At 51.9% G+C, this 14,879-nt stretch overlaps 1 protein-coding gene across 2 annotated transcripts in view; it reads right to left on the reverse strand.

The window, feature by feature from the left end:
* LOC142311310 (uncharacterized) overlaps positions 1–14,879 on the reverse strand; it is a 97,260-nt gene that overhangs the window by 14,157 nt on the left and 68,224 nt on the right. For both annotated transcript variants that reach the window (XM_075349612.1, XM_075349611.1), the window contains exons 13-14: positions 7,478–7,537; positions 7,290–7,372 (exon numbers count right to left, since the gene is read on the reverse strand). In XM_075349612.1, coding sequence (XP_075205727.1) covers positions 7,290–7,372; positions 7,478–7,537 — 143 coding nt within the window. The remainder of the gene's footprint in view (positions 1–7,289; positions 7,373–7,477; positions 7,538–14,879) is intronic.

Here is a 14,879-nt window from a genome sequence, read left to right on the forward strand (position 1 = left end):
ATGAGCCCGTGATGCACGGGAGGGTGTATAGCAGAGGAGAGGGGTTACACTTTTTAAAGTGTAATACTTTGTGTGGCCTCCGGAGGCAGAAGCTATACACCCAATTGCCTGGGTCTCCCAATGGAGCAACAAAGAAACAGTAAAAGAAGGGAATTTTGTTTACTTACCGTAAATTCCTTTTCTTCTAGCTCCAATTGGGAGACCCAGACAGTGGGTGTATAGCTACTGCCCTCTGGAGGCCGCACAAAGAACTACACCTAAAAGTGTAAGGCCCCTCCCCTTCTGGCTATACACCCTCCCGTAGGAGTACAGATTCCTCAGTTTTAGTACCAAAGCAAGAAGGAGGAAAGCCAATAACAGTTTCAAAAACAAATTCAATCCGATAACACGATCGGAGAACTTAAGAAACAACATGAACAACATGTGCACCCGAAAAACGAAACCCTAAGAACAAATAGGGCGGGTGCTGGGTCTCCCAATTGGAGCTAGAAGAAAAGGAATTTACGGTAAGTAAACAAAATTCCCTTCTTCTTTTTCGCTCCTAATTGGGAGACCCAGACAGTGGGACGTCCAAAAGCAGTCCCTGGGTGGGTAAAAAGATACCACATGAACGGGCTGTCAGACAGCCTCTTCCTACAGGTGGGCCACCGCCGCCTGAAGGACCTGTCTACCTAGGCTGGCATCTGCCGAAGCGTAGGTATGCACTTGATAGTGTTTGGTAAACGTGTGCAGACTCGACCAGGTAGCCGCTTGGCACACTTGCTGAGCCGTAGCCTGATGCCGCAATGCCCAGGACGCACCCACGGCTCTGGTAGAATGGGCCTTCAGTCCAGATGGAATCGGAAGCCCAGCAGAACGGTATGTGTGAAGAATTGGTTCCTTGATCCACCGCGCCAGGGTGGATTTGGAAGCTTGCGATCCCTTATGCTGACCAGCGACTAGGACAAAGAGCGCATCAGAACGGCGTAGAGCCGCCGTGCGAGAAATGTAAATCCTGAGTGCTCTCACCAGGTCCAACAGATGTAAACCCTTTTCAAATTGGTGAACTGGATGCGGACACAAAGATGGTAAAGTGATATCCTGATTGAGATGAAAGGAAGAAACCACCTTGGGAGAAAACTCTGGAATTGGACGCAGTACTACCTTGTCTTGGTGAAACACCAGGAAGGGAGATTTGCAAGATAACGCCGCTAGCTCGGACACTCTTCGAAGAGACGTGACCGCCACAAGAAAAACTACCTTTTGTGAAAGCCGAGAAAGGGGAACCTCTTTCAAAGGCTCGAAAGGCGGCTTCTGGAGAGCAATGAGAACCTTGTTCAGATCCCAGGGTTCCAATGGCCGTCTGTAAGGAGGAACGATATGACAAACTCCTTGGAGAAACGTGCGTACTTTAGAAAGCCGTGCCAAGCGCTTCTGAAAGAATACGGATAGCGCGGAGACTTGACCCTTAAGAGAGCTAAGCGACAAACCTTTTTCCAACCCAGACTGCAGGAAGGAAAGAAAAATTGGCAATGCAAATGGCCAGGGAGAAAACCCTTGAGCCAAGCACCACGCTAAGAATATCTTCCACGTTCTGTGATAGATCTTAGCTGAGGATGGTTTTCTAGCCTGTCTCATTGTGGCAACAACTTCATGAGATAAACCTGAGGCCGCTAGGATCCAGGACTCAATGGCCACACAGTCAGGTTCAGGGCCGCAGAATTCAGATGGAAAAACGGCCCTTGAGACAGCAAATCTGGACGGTCTGGTAGTGTCCACGGTTGGCCTACCGTGAGATGCCACAGATCCGGGTACCACGACCTTCTTGGCCAATCTGGAGCGACGAGTATGGCTCGATGGCAGTCGGACCTGATTTTCCGGAGAACTCTGGGTAACAATGCTAGAGGTGGGAACACATAGGGGAGTCGGAATTGCGACCAATCCTGAACCAAGGCGTCTGCCGCCAGTGCTCGGTGATCGTGAGACCGTGCCATGAAAACTGGGACCTTGTTGTTGTGCCGTGACGCCATCAGATCGACGTCCGGCGTCCCCCAGCGGCAACAGATCTGCTGAAACACGTCCGGGTGAAGGGACCATTCTCCTGCGTCCATGCCCTGGCGACTGAGAAAGTCTGCTTCCCAGTTTTCCACGCCTGGGATGTGAACTGCGGATATGGTGGACGCTCTGCTTTCCACCCACGTCAAAATCCGTTGGACTTCTTGAAAAGCTTGGCGACTGCGTGTTCCCCCTTGGTGGTTGATGTACGCCACCGCCGTGGAATTGTCCGACTGAATCCGAATCTGCTTGCCTTCCAGCCATTGTTGGAAGGCTCGCAGGGCAAGATAGATTGCTCTGATTTCCAGAACATTGATCTGCAGGGTGGACTCTTCCAGAGTCCACATCCCCTGAGCCCTGTGGTGGAGATACACCGCTCCCCACCCTGATAGGCTCGCATCCGTCGTGACCACTGCCCAGGACGGGGGAAGGAACGACTTTCCCTGTGACAATGAGGTGGGGAGAAGCCACCAACGCAGAGAGTCCTTGGCAGTCTGAGAGAGGGAGACAGTCCTGTCGAGGGACGTCGATTTCCCGTCCCATTGGCGTAGAATGTCCCATTGTAGAGGGCGCAGATGAAACTGCGCGAACGGGACTGCCTCCATTGCTGCTACCATCTTTCCTAGGAAATGCATGAGGCGCCTCAGTGAGTGCGACTGGCTCTGAAGGAGAGATTGCACTCCAGTCCGTAGCGAGCACTGCTTGTCCAGTGGAAGCTTCACTATCGCTGAGAGAGTATGAAACTCCATGCCAAGATAAGTCAGAGATTGGGTCGGGGTTAGATGAGACTTTGGAAAGTTGATAATCCACCCGAAACTCTGGAGAGTGTCTAGTGCCACCTTCAGACTGTGTTGGCATGCCTCTTGAGAGGGTGCCTTTATAAGCAGGTCGTCTAGATACGGGATGACCGAGTGACCCTGCGAGTGCAGAACAGCTACTACTGCTGCCATGACCTTGGTGAAGACCCGGGGGGCTGTTGCCAGACCGAAAGGTAACGCTACGAACTGCAGGTGTTCGTCGTGTATGACGAAGCGTAGGAAACGCTGATGCTCTGGTGCGATCGGCACGTGGAGATACGCATCTTTGATATCTATTGATGCTAGAAAATCTCCTTGAGACATTGAGGCTATGACGGAGCGTAGGGATTCCATCCGGAACCTCCTGACTTTTACGTGTCTGTTGAGCAACTTTAGATCCAGGACGGGCCGATACGATCCGTCCTTTTTTGGGACCACAAACAGATTGGAGTAAAAACCGTGACCTTGTTCCTGAAGAGGGACGGAGGTCACCACTCCTTCCGCCTTTAGAGCGGCCACCGCCTGCAACAGAGCATCGGCTCGGTCTGGTGGTGGAGAAGTTCTGAAGAAACGAGTTGGCGGACGAGAACTGAACTCTATCCTGTACCCGTGAGACAGAATATCCCTCACCCAACGGTCTTTGACGTGTGACAGCCAGATGTCGCCAAAGTGGGAAAGCCTCCCACCGACCGCGGGTGTGGAATCGGAGACCGCAAGTCAGGAGGACGCCGTCTTGGCAACGGTTCCTCCGGCTGTCCTTTTTGGGCGTGACTGAGACCTCCAAGAATCTGAGCGTCTCTGGTCTTTTTGAGTCTTTTTTGACGAGGCGAATTGGGACCTGCCCGGTCCTCGAAAGGACCGATAACCAGACTGACCCTTCCTCTGTTGGGGTCTGTTTTGTCTGTGTTGCGGTAAGGATGAGTCCTTACCCTTGGAGTGTTTGATGATTTCATCCAAACGCTCTCCAAACAATCGGTCACGAGAAAAAGGCAAATTGGTTAAGCACTTCTTGGAATGAGAATCTGCTTTCCAATGTCTCAACCACAGGGCCCTACGCAAAACAACGGAGTTGGCTGACGCCACTGCCGTGCGGCTTGTAGCGTCAAGAACAGCATTAATCGCGTACGACGCGAATGCCGCCATTTGCGAGGTCAATGGTGCTACCTGCGGGGCAAATGCACGTGTGACGGAGTCAACTCGCGCAAGCCCGGCTGAGATAGCTTGGAGTGCCCATACGGCTGCAAAAGAAGGCGCTAATGACGCTCCAATTGCTTCATAGATGGATTTCAGCCAGAGCTCCATCTGCCTGTCAGTGGCATCTTTAAGTGCCGCTCCATCTTCAACTGCAACCAAGGATCTAGCTGCAAGCCTGGAAATTGGAGGATCCACTTTTGGACACTGGGTCCAACCCTTGACCACCTCAGGGGGAAAAGGATAGCGTGTATCTTTAAGCCGTTTAGGAAAACGCCTTTCAGGATAAGCGTGGGGTTTCTGGATTGCGTCTCTAAAGTCAGCGTGGTCCAGAAAAGTGCTTAAAGTACGCTTAGGGTATCTGAAATGGATTCTCTCGTGCTGCGAAGCTGACTCCTCCACAAGAGGAGCTGGTGGGGAAATATTTAACATCTTATTGATGTTAAATATAAGATCATTAACTATGGCGTCACCATCTGGTGTATCTAGATTGAGAGCGGTCCCAGGATCAGAATCCTGATCAGTTACGTCCGCCTCATCACCCATAGATTCATCTCGCTGGGATCCTGACCATTGAGATGAATGTGAAGGCCCGTCATAGCGAGCCCGCTTAGGCTGCCCGGGGCCATCGTCCGAGTCAGAGTCTTCACCCTGAGGTGTATATGCCCGTCCCGGAGCTTGGAGCTGAGGGGGACCAGGGGGCAATGATTGCACAGTGTCCGTGGCCTGAAGTACAGGCCTAGCTCGCAATGTGTCAAGAATTTGTGACATAGTGAGAGACATTCTGTCAGCAAAAGCTGCAAACTCAGTTCCTGTCACCTGGACAGCATTCACAGGTGGTACACCCTGGGTCACGTCCAGCAGAGGTCCCGACTGTGCAAGCGCCGCAGGGGCCGAGCACTGCACACAATGGGGGTCCGTGGAGCCTGCCGGTAGAAAAGTCCCACATGCGGTGCAGGAAGCATATAATGTCTGTGCCTTGGCACCCTTGCGTTTTACGGACGACATGCTGCTGGCTCTCTGCAATGTGAGAGAGTCTATAGCCAAAGGGCGACCAGCGCTATGCAATACAAAGTATTTGTAGAAACAAAATACTAAGAATACTACTGGCACAAGAGGGGGTGAGCCCTGAGGGCTGCTTACCGCCCGCTGAATAGCGGGTAAGAGGCTGCAGAATTCCTTGTCTGGGTCTCCCCGGCTCCCCTCTGCAGCTCAGCGTGCCAGCAGGAATGGCTGCCGGCGTCTGTGGAGAGGGGCGGTCCGTGGGAGTTCCCAAACAAAAGTGCGGGAAACAGTGTCCCCTCTGTGCCGATTGTGAGGGCTGGAGTATGTAAAAACGACTCCAGCCCTCAGCGCTGATGCACTGGCCAGCGTCCCGCCCCTCTCCTGACTGGCAGGTCTGGGGGCGGGAACGAACGGAAGCAGGCCGCAAAAGCCGGGGACTCGAGTTATCAGCGCGGCCGCCGTAAAAGCGCGGGCCGCGCTGAAGTCCCCGGCGCACCACAAGTGCCAGCCGCGCCGCAGTCCCAGCGGCCGGCATGACCGATTCCTAGACGTGGCCAGCGTCCCGCCCCTCTCCTGACTGGCAGGTCCGGGGGCGGGAACGAACGGAAGCAGGCCGCAAAAGCCGGGGACTCGAGTTATCAGCGCGGCCGCCGTAAAAGCGCGGGTCGCGCTGAAGTCCCCGGCGCACCACAAGTGCCAGCCGCGCCGCAGTCCCAGCGGCCGGCGCGACCGATTCCTAGAAGTGTGCCTGCTTCAGCGAAGCTGAATGAGGCCATGGCACAAGCGCCGTAGCGCTGATGTCCCCCGGCGCACTACAACACCCAGCATGCTGCGGTGTGAGCGCCAAATGCACGGGGACACAGAGTACCTTGAGGAAGCAGGGCCATGTCCCTGATGTACTCCGCTCCATCCAGCATCTTCTCCAGGGGCTGTAGATGGAGCACGGTCTCAGTGCCTGGAGACCAGTAAATCCCACTTCACCCAGAGCCCTGTAAAAAGGGATGGGGAAGGAATCAGCATGTGGGCTCCTGCCGCCGTACCCGCAATGGGTACCTCAACCTTACAAACACCTCCGACATACAGTGGGGTGAGAAGGGAGCATGCTGGGAGCCCTGTATGGGCCCTCTTTTCTTCCATCCGACATAGTCAGCAGCTGCTGCTGACTAAAAACAATGGAGCTATGCGTGCGTGTCTGACCTCCTTGCGCACAAAGCTAAAACTGAGGAATCTGTACTCCTACGGGAGGGTGTATAGCCAGAAGGGGAGGGGCCTTACACTTTTAGGTGTAGTTCTTTGTGCGGCCTCCAGAGGGCAGTAGCTATACACCCACTGTCTGGGTCTCCCAATTAGGAGCGAAAAAGAAAAGAAGATCCAGCTCCCAACGATAAAACTGAGGATTTTAATATTTTTCCACTATTTTTTGTTTTGTGTGGACTTAGATTTTAAATATTCATTAACGTCCATGATGATATGAATGCCGAAGACCATGAGTAGCAACAAGTTACGCATTTCAGACGATCTTGCGTCCTTTGTCAGATCAAAAGCTGTGTGAAACGCGTAGCTTGTTGCTCATCATGGACTTCAGCATTCATATCATCTTGGGCTTAAATATTTTTTGGCTTGTGCGGATTTGGATTTTAAATTTTCATAAAAAAGGACTTCAGTTTTATTGTTTGGAGCTGATCTTTTTTAAACATTAGAATAATGTCAATGGAACCCACTGATATCGACAAGTTTGGCGTATACTACAGTAATGAGTATGGAGATCCTGCATGACTAATCGCCAGGGAAGATGTTGATAGTAATTGTCAGAGTAGAATAGGACATGCAGGATGTTATCTTGGAACTAAGCCGCCAACAGAGCAGTTTGTCAGCGGCTCTCTCATGGAGAACCTTAGAGCACTGTATATAGGAGATTGGACTGAGATGGCCGTTGGGTGACAGTCATCTAATCTGAGAGCAGATCAAAGTGCGCATGCGCAGGAGTGCAATGACGGCCTCTGTGTGAATGACACAGTACGCATCACGCACACGTGGCTGGGTAGGAGGACGGCAATCGCACAAGATGGAGGAGGAACCGGACCGAGATCGGCAACAGCCAACGGATTGGATGGCACCCTTAGGTGAGTATTTTAAAGGTGTTTTTTATGTTATACAGAGCGGCCTGGGCTCTTATATACAGCATATCTTATTCATTGTACTTGAGCTAATGCCCCCTGAATACCTGGCCAGTATTGGCATCTAGACTCCAGTCATACTCACACTGCACATAATGCAAACACCCTCCGGTTATCCAACCTTCGTCCTACACTGGAAATCTCCGGATACAAGTAGCGAAACAGGACCTGCAGCAATACACAGGGTGAGACAGGACTAAGCAACATCTGCCATCCAAAAACAAGCAAAAAGCTAGTATGGGAAAGGTGACCATTTTTAATCCAGTCACCTACCTCAGAGGATTCCTTGTCCTTCACTGCAACTTCTGTCTCTTTGATGTCGAGCAATACGTCCTGTGAAGCATAAGGTAGGTGAAGCTGGTAGAATAAACGTTCACAGTTCTCTAATGAGGCCTGATGCCACCAGTGAGCCAATAAGCAGAAGATAATATGGGATGTCTTCCATATCTCATTAATATGAATATGTAACATGGTTGTCATCTACATTATTGGCTCGCCTGATCATGAAGTAAACGTCAAATATCTGAAATAAGGACCGGATTCTTTAGTTTTTGACAAATTTCTGGTGTAAACCTCAAATTTGTTATAATTTTCACATCAGAGGTGAATGTTACAACAGGAATGTACTCCAGTCCCTGGCCAGCTAAACCATGCGTACACGTCTTAATGAATCTTACTCCAGCACACCCTTTATCAAGTCTTTATGTATTGTGGGCCCAAGGCCCCGATTCATCATCGACTTTGCACCCATTTCTGTTTTGCACACAATTCCTTTATTCGATTTGTGCCTTTTTTAAGTCATTTTCACATATGCTAACTTGTTGTTTTTTTTCCCCCGTTTTTGAAATTCTGGACAGAGTTTAGCGATTTTAGACGTTTTCTCCTGATTCATCAATTGTGGGTTTTTGTTTTGTTTTTTTTTTTTAAAAAAAAAAAACAGGTTAAATTTGGGCTGACTTCACTCCAGTGTATTTGTGAGTACATGCAATTTCTACAAATTTGTTTAAAAAAACCCCAAAAAACGCAAACAGTCCAAGGCAGGAAAAAAAGCACATTTTTGACTTTGCGCCAAATTCATTAATTACATGCGCCATTTTGATGAATTTAGCATAAAAGAAGGGAATTTTGTTACTTACCGTAAATTCCTTTTCTTCTAGCTCCTATTGGGAGACCCAGACGATTGGGTGTATAGCACTGCCTCCGGAGGCCACACAAAGCATTACACTAAAAAGTGTAAGGCCCCTCCCCTTCTGGCTATACACCCCCAGTGGGATCACTGGCTCACCAGTTTTAGTGCAAAAGCAAGAAGGAGGAAAGCCAATAACTGGTTTAAACAAATTCACTCCGAGTAACATCGGAGAACTGAAAAACCGTTCAACATGAGCAACATGTGTACCCGAAACAACCCAAAAATCCCGAAGGACAACAGGGCGGGTGCTGGGTCTCCCAATAGGAGCTAGAAGAAAAGGAATTTACGGTAAGTAACAAAATTCCCTTCTTCTTCGTCGCTCCATTGGGAGACCCAGACGATTGGGACGTCCAAAAGCTGTCCCTGGGTGGGTAAAGAAATACCTCATGTTAGAGCTGCAAGACAGCCCTCCCCTACGAGGAGGCAACTGCCGCCTGCAGGACTCTTCTACCTAGGCTGGCGTCCGCCGAAGCATAGGTATGCACCTGATAATGTTTGGTGAAAGTGTGCAGACTCGACCAGGTAGCTGCCTGGCACACCTGTTGAGCCGTAGCCTGGTGTCGTAATGCCCAGGATGCACCCACGGCTCTGGTAGAATGGGCCTTCAGCCCTGAAGGAACCGGAAGCCCAGCAGAACGGTAGGCTTCAAGAATTGGTTCTTTGATCCATCGAGCCAGGGTGGCCTTAGAAGCCTGCGACCCTTTGCGCTGACCAGCGACAAGGACAAAGAGTGCATCCGAACGGCGCAAGGGTGCCGTGCGGGAAATGTAGATTCTGAGTGCTCTCACCAGATCTAACAATGTAAATCCTTCTCATACCGATGAACTGCATGAGGACAAAACGAAGGCAAGGAGATATCCTGATTAAGATGAAAAGAGGATACCACCTTCGGGAGAAACTCCTGAATGGGGCGCAGCACTACCTTGTCCTGGTGGAAGACCAGGAAGGGAGTCTTGGATGACAGCGCTGCTAGCTCAGACACTCTCCGAAGAGATGTGATCGCTACCAGAAAAGCCACGTTCTGGGATAGTCTAGAAAGTGAAACCTCCCTCAGAGGCTCGAAGGACGGCTTCTGGAGGGCAACTAGTACCCTGTTCAGATCCCATGGATCTAACGGCCGCTTGCACGGGGGAACGATATGGCAAACCCCCTGTAGGAACGTGCGCACCATAGGAAGGCGTGCCAAACGCCTCTGAAAAAAGACGGATAGCGCCGATACCTGACCTTTAAGGGAGCCGAGCGCCAAACCTTTTACTAACCCAGATAGCAGGAAAGAAAGAAAGGTAGGCAATGCAAATGGCCAGGGAGACACTCCCTGAGCAGAGCACCAGGATAAGAATATCCTCCACGTTCTGTGGTTCTTAGCGGACGTGGGCTTCCTAGCCTGTCTCATGGTGGCAACGACCCCGTGGAATAATCCTGAAGACGCTAGGATCCAGGACTCAATGGCCACACAGTCAGGTTCAGGGCCGCAGAATTCCGATGGAAAAACGGCCCTTGGGACAGTAAGTCTGGTCGGTCTGGTAGTGCCCACGGTTGGCCGACCGTGAGCTGCCACAGATCCGGATACCACGCCCTCCTCGGCCAGTCTGGGGCGACGAGTATGACGCGGCTGCAATCGGATCTGATCTTGCGTAGCACTCCGGGCAAGGGTGCCAGAGGTGGAAACACATAAGGGAGCCGGAACTGCGACCAATCTTGCGCTAGGGCGTCTGCCGCCAGCGCTCTTTGATCGCGAGACCGTGCCATGAAGGTTGGGACCTTGTTGTTGTGCCGGGACGCCATTAGGTCGACGTCCGGCCTTCCCCAGCGGCGACAGATTTCCTGAAACACGTCCGGGTGAAGGGACCATTCCCCTGCGTCCATGCCCTGGCGACTGAGGAAGTCTGCCTCCCAGTTTTCTACGCCGGGGATGTGAACTGCGGATATGGTGGAGGCCGTGGCATCCACCCACATCAGAATCCGCCGGACTTCCTGGAAGGCTTGCCGACTGCGTGTCCCCCCTTGGTGATTGATGTATGCCACCGCTGTGGAGTTGTCCGATTGAATTCGGATCTGCTTTCTTTCCAGCCACTGCTGGAAGGCTAGTAGGGCAAGATACACTGCTCTGATTACCAGAACATTGATCTGAAGGGTGGACTCCTGCTGAGTCCACGGACCCTGAGCCCTGTGGTGGAGAAAAACGCTCCCCACCCTGACAGACTCGCGTCTGTCGTGACCACCGCCCAAGACGGTGGTAGGAAGGATCTTCCCTGTGATAATGAGGTGGGAAGAAGCCACCATTGCAGAGAGTCCTTGCCGTCTGTGAAAGGGATACTTTCCTGTACAGGGATGTTGACTTCCCGTCTCATTGGCGGAGAATGTCCCATTGAAGTGAACGCAGATGAAACTGCGCAAACGGAACCGCCTCCATTGCCGCCACTATCTTCCCGAGGAAGTGCATGAGGCGTCTTAAGAAGTGCGACTGACCTTGAAGGAGAGTCTGCACCCCAGTCTGTAGTGACCGCTGCTTGTCCAGCGGAAGCTTCACTACCGCTGAGAGGGTATGAAACTCCATGCCAAGATACGTTAGTGATTGGGTCGTGACAGGTTTGACTTTGAGAAGTTGATGATCCACCCGAACGTCTGGAGAGTCTCCAGCGCAACATTCAGGCTGAGTTGGCATGCCTCTTGAGAGGGTGCCTTGACAAGTATATCGTCCAAGTAAGGGATCACAGAGTGTCCCTGTGAGTGCAAGACTGCTACCACTGCCGTCATGACCTTGGCGAACACCCGTGGGGCTGTCGCCAGCCCGAATGGCAGAGCTACGAACTGAAGCTGGTCGTTTCCTATCACGAAATGTAGAAAAACATTGGTGCTCTGTAGCAATCGGCACGTGGAGATAAGCATCTTAGATGTCTATTGATGCTAGGAAATTTCCTTGAGACATTGAGGCAATGACGGAGCGGAGGGTATCATCCGGAACCGCCTGGCCTCCACGTGCTTGTTGAGCAGTTTTAGGTCCAGAACGGAACGGAAAGAGCCATCCTTGTTTGGCACCACAACCAGATTGGAGGAAAACCGTGTCTTGTTCCTGAAGAGGAACCGGGATTACCACTCCTTCTGCCTGCAGAAGAGCATCTGCTCGGTGGGGAGGTGGGGACGTTCTGAAGAATCGAGTCGGAGGACGAGAACAGAACTCTGTCCTGTGCACGTGGGCACACTGTCCCTCACCCACCGGTCTGTGACCTGTGGCAGCTAAATGTCGCCAAAGGCGAGCGAGTCTGCCATCAACCGCGGATGCGGAAAGATGAGAGAGCTGAGAGTCATGAGGAGACCGCCTTGGTAGCGGTTCCTCCGGCTGCCTTCCTTGGGCGTAATCGAGCCCGGCCGGCAGCTGAGCCCCTCTGAGGCTTTTCAGCCCTTTTGGACGAGGACAATTGGGACCTGCCCGAGCCTGGGAAGGACCGAAACCTCGGCTGTCCTTCCAGGACAGCATTAATAGGGTAAGTCGCAATGCAGACATTGCGAGGTTACGGACGCCCCTGCGGCACAGATGTACTTGTGCTCAAGACCAGCTGCGCAAGAACAGCTGAAAAGCTTAGGGTGCCCATACGGCTGTGAATGCCGGAGCAACCGACACGCCGATAGCCTCACAGACAGATTTCAACCAGAGTCCATCTGTCTGTCAATGGCATCTGTAAGTGAAGTCCCATCTCCACTGCAACTATGGCTCTAGCCGCAAGCCTGGAGATTGGAGAATCCACCTTTGGACCCTGGGTCCAACGCCTGACCACGTCAGGGGGAAAGTGATAACGTGTATCCTTAATACGTTTGGAGAAAACGCTTATCTGGGAAGCGTGGTGTTCCTGGACTGCTTCTCTGCAGTCAGCGTGGCCAGAACAATACTCAATATACGTTTGAGCTTGAAATGGGACTTCTCCTGCTGTGAAGCTGACTCCTCCGCTGGGGGAGCTGAGGGAGAAAAGATCCAACATTCCATTGATGGACGCTATAGGATCATTCCTTATGGCGTCACCATCCGGTGTATCCGGAGTGAGAGCGGTGTCAGGATCAAAGTCCTGATGAGCTACGTCTACCTCATCATACAGAGAGCCTCCTGGGACCCCCCCGGAGCACCGATTTTTAATCCAAGTGAGGGTGGCCAGGGAGCAATGATCCAGATTGCCCATGGCCTGTCCGGACTGCAAGTCTCTATCCCATTGCAACTCCGTCCCTGTCCTTGGACAGGGTTGAGAGGTGGTTCTTTTGGCCACGTCAAGTAGAGACCCCGGCTGACCAAGTGCTACAGGGGAGCATTGCACCCAATGGGGAGCAGTGCCGTGGAACAGTATCACATGCAGCAAAAACAGCATCGAAAGCCTGTGTTGCTTATATGCTGCTGCCGACTTATAGAGCCAAGAATGGCGACCGTACAGTGCAATGTATATCATACAAGCATAAAGTACAAATGACACTGCAGCACATGCAATACAAGCAGCATAGAAAGCCTGTGCCTTGGCACCCCTGCTTTTCTGCTGCTGTAGACTAGCCATCTAGGGGAATAAAGCCCAGAATATCGACCATACAGTGCAATGTATAGCATACAAGCATAAGTACAAATGAACACTGCAACACCTGCAATACAAGCAGCATAGAAAAAAACCTGTGCCTCAGCACCCTTGCTTTTCTGCTGCTGTAGTCTAGCCATTCTATGGCAAATATAGCCAAGACTAGTGACCGTACAGTGCAGTGTATAGCATACAAGCATAAATACACCTGAACACTTCAGTACGTGCAATACAAGCAGCATAGAAAGCCTGTGCCGTAGCACCCATGCTTTTCTGCTGCTGATGTGTCGCCATCTAAGAGGGCATATAGCCCGAAATAGCGACCTATGCAGTGTACTTAAATACAAATAGACAAACTGCGGTATTTAGTGTCAGCACCCCAGGTGCCGCTTACCGCCCGCCTATAAGCGGGTGTGTGGTCGCCCTATTCCTGTTGGTTGCCCAGAGTCCGTTCTCTCAGCTCGGGCTGCAGGAATGGCTGCCGGCGTCCTTCTCCAGCTCGTGTGAGTAGGGGCGGGCCGTGGGCGTGCCCCAAGTCAGAGCGGGAAACCGGCGTCCCACAGTGTCTAGTGAGAGGGCTGGAGCATGTAAATAAGGCTCCAGCCCTCGGCGTTGCTGAGTGTACAGCGTCTCTCCCCTACCCTGATTGACAGGGTGGGGGCGGGAACGAAGCTGAGCTAGGCCGCAAAAGCCGGGGACTGGATTTATGAGCGCCGCCGCCGTAAAAGCGCGGTCGGCGCTAAGTCCCCGGCGCACTACAAGTCCCAGCCGCGCCGCCGCTCCCGGAGCGTCCGGCGCGGTAGTTCCCAATAAATAAAGTCACTCAGCTAGGCTGCAGTGACTGTAACCCTTTACTGTCCCCGGCGCACTAGCACACCCAGCAAGTCTGGAGTGTGCTGTGCCTGTGTGTACGGGGACACAGAGTACCTGAATGGTGCAGGGCCATGTCCCTGAACGGCACTCCCGCTCCACATCCAGCAGGTTCAATGGGTCTGTGGATGGAGCCCGGCCTCAGGGCTTTGGGGCCGGTAAGATCCCACTTCCTCAGAGCCCCTCAGGGGGATGGGGAAGGAAAACAGCATGTGGGCTCCAGCCGCCGTACCAGCAATAGGTACCTCAACCTTACAAACCACCAGTGGGGTGAGAAGGGAGCATGCTGGGGGCCCCATATGGGCCCTCTTTTCTTCCATCCGATATAGTCAGCAGCTACTGCTGACTAAACAGTGGAGCTATGCGTGGATGTCTGACCTCCTTCGCACAAAGCTTGAAAACTGGTGAGCCAGTGATCCCACTGGGGGTGTATAGCCAGAAGGGGAGGGGCCTTACACTTTTTAGTGTAATGCTTTGTGTGGCCTCCGGAGGCAGTGCTATACACCCAATCGTCTGGGTCTCCCAATGGAGCGACGAAGAAAGAGGTAACTAATAGCACAAGACAAAAAGGAAAAAAAAATACCTAAAATAACCTGCAAATGATGAACCAGAGCCAAAGTGTTTAGTAATAATGCTTGGATGTGGAAAGGATCGCTGCCGAACCACTCAGACTGTCATTGTTGCCAAAGGTTGTACAACCAACTATTATTGGAAGGTGGCTTTAAAAGGGGTTGTCTGATTTGAAGCTGCTGTATGTGACTGAACAAAGTTAATCTTAACATCGGGTGCACACCACACTGTAAGCATGCTCCAGTGTGTGATCGCAAGTATGTCATTTGCAAATATGCGATCACATGCCAACTAGACTATCTGGCATCGCTCAATGAACGGGTATTGAGCAACGTCAGATACAGTCTAATGTGAGTGTGTCTGGAAGTATGCAAATCGCATATTTGCGGTCAGATAACCACCCGTTCGAGGCAACGGAGAATCCTTACAGTGCACGGGATGCGAGGATTCACAAAGTGACTGCAGACTTGTAGCTTACTTTTTTCTTTCTTTCTTA

This window comes from Anomaloglossus baeobatrachus, chromosome 5, assembly GCF_048569485.1.
Source record: "Anomaloglossus baeobatrachus isolate aAnoBae1 chromosome 5, aAnoBae1.hap1, whole genome shotgun sequence".
Lineage (NCBI taxonomy): Eukaryota > Metazoa > Chordata > Amphibia > Anura > Aromobatidae > Anomaloglossus > Anomaloglossus baeobatrachus.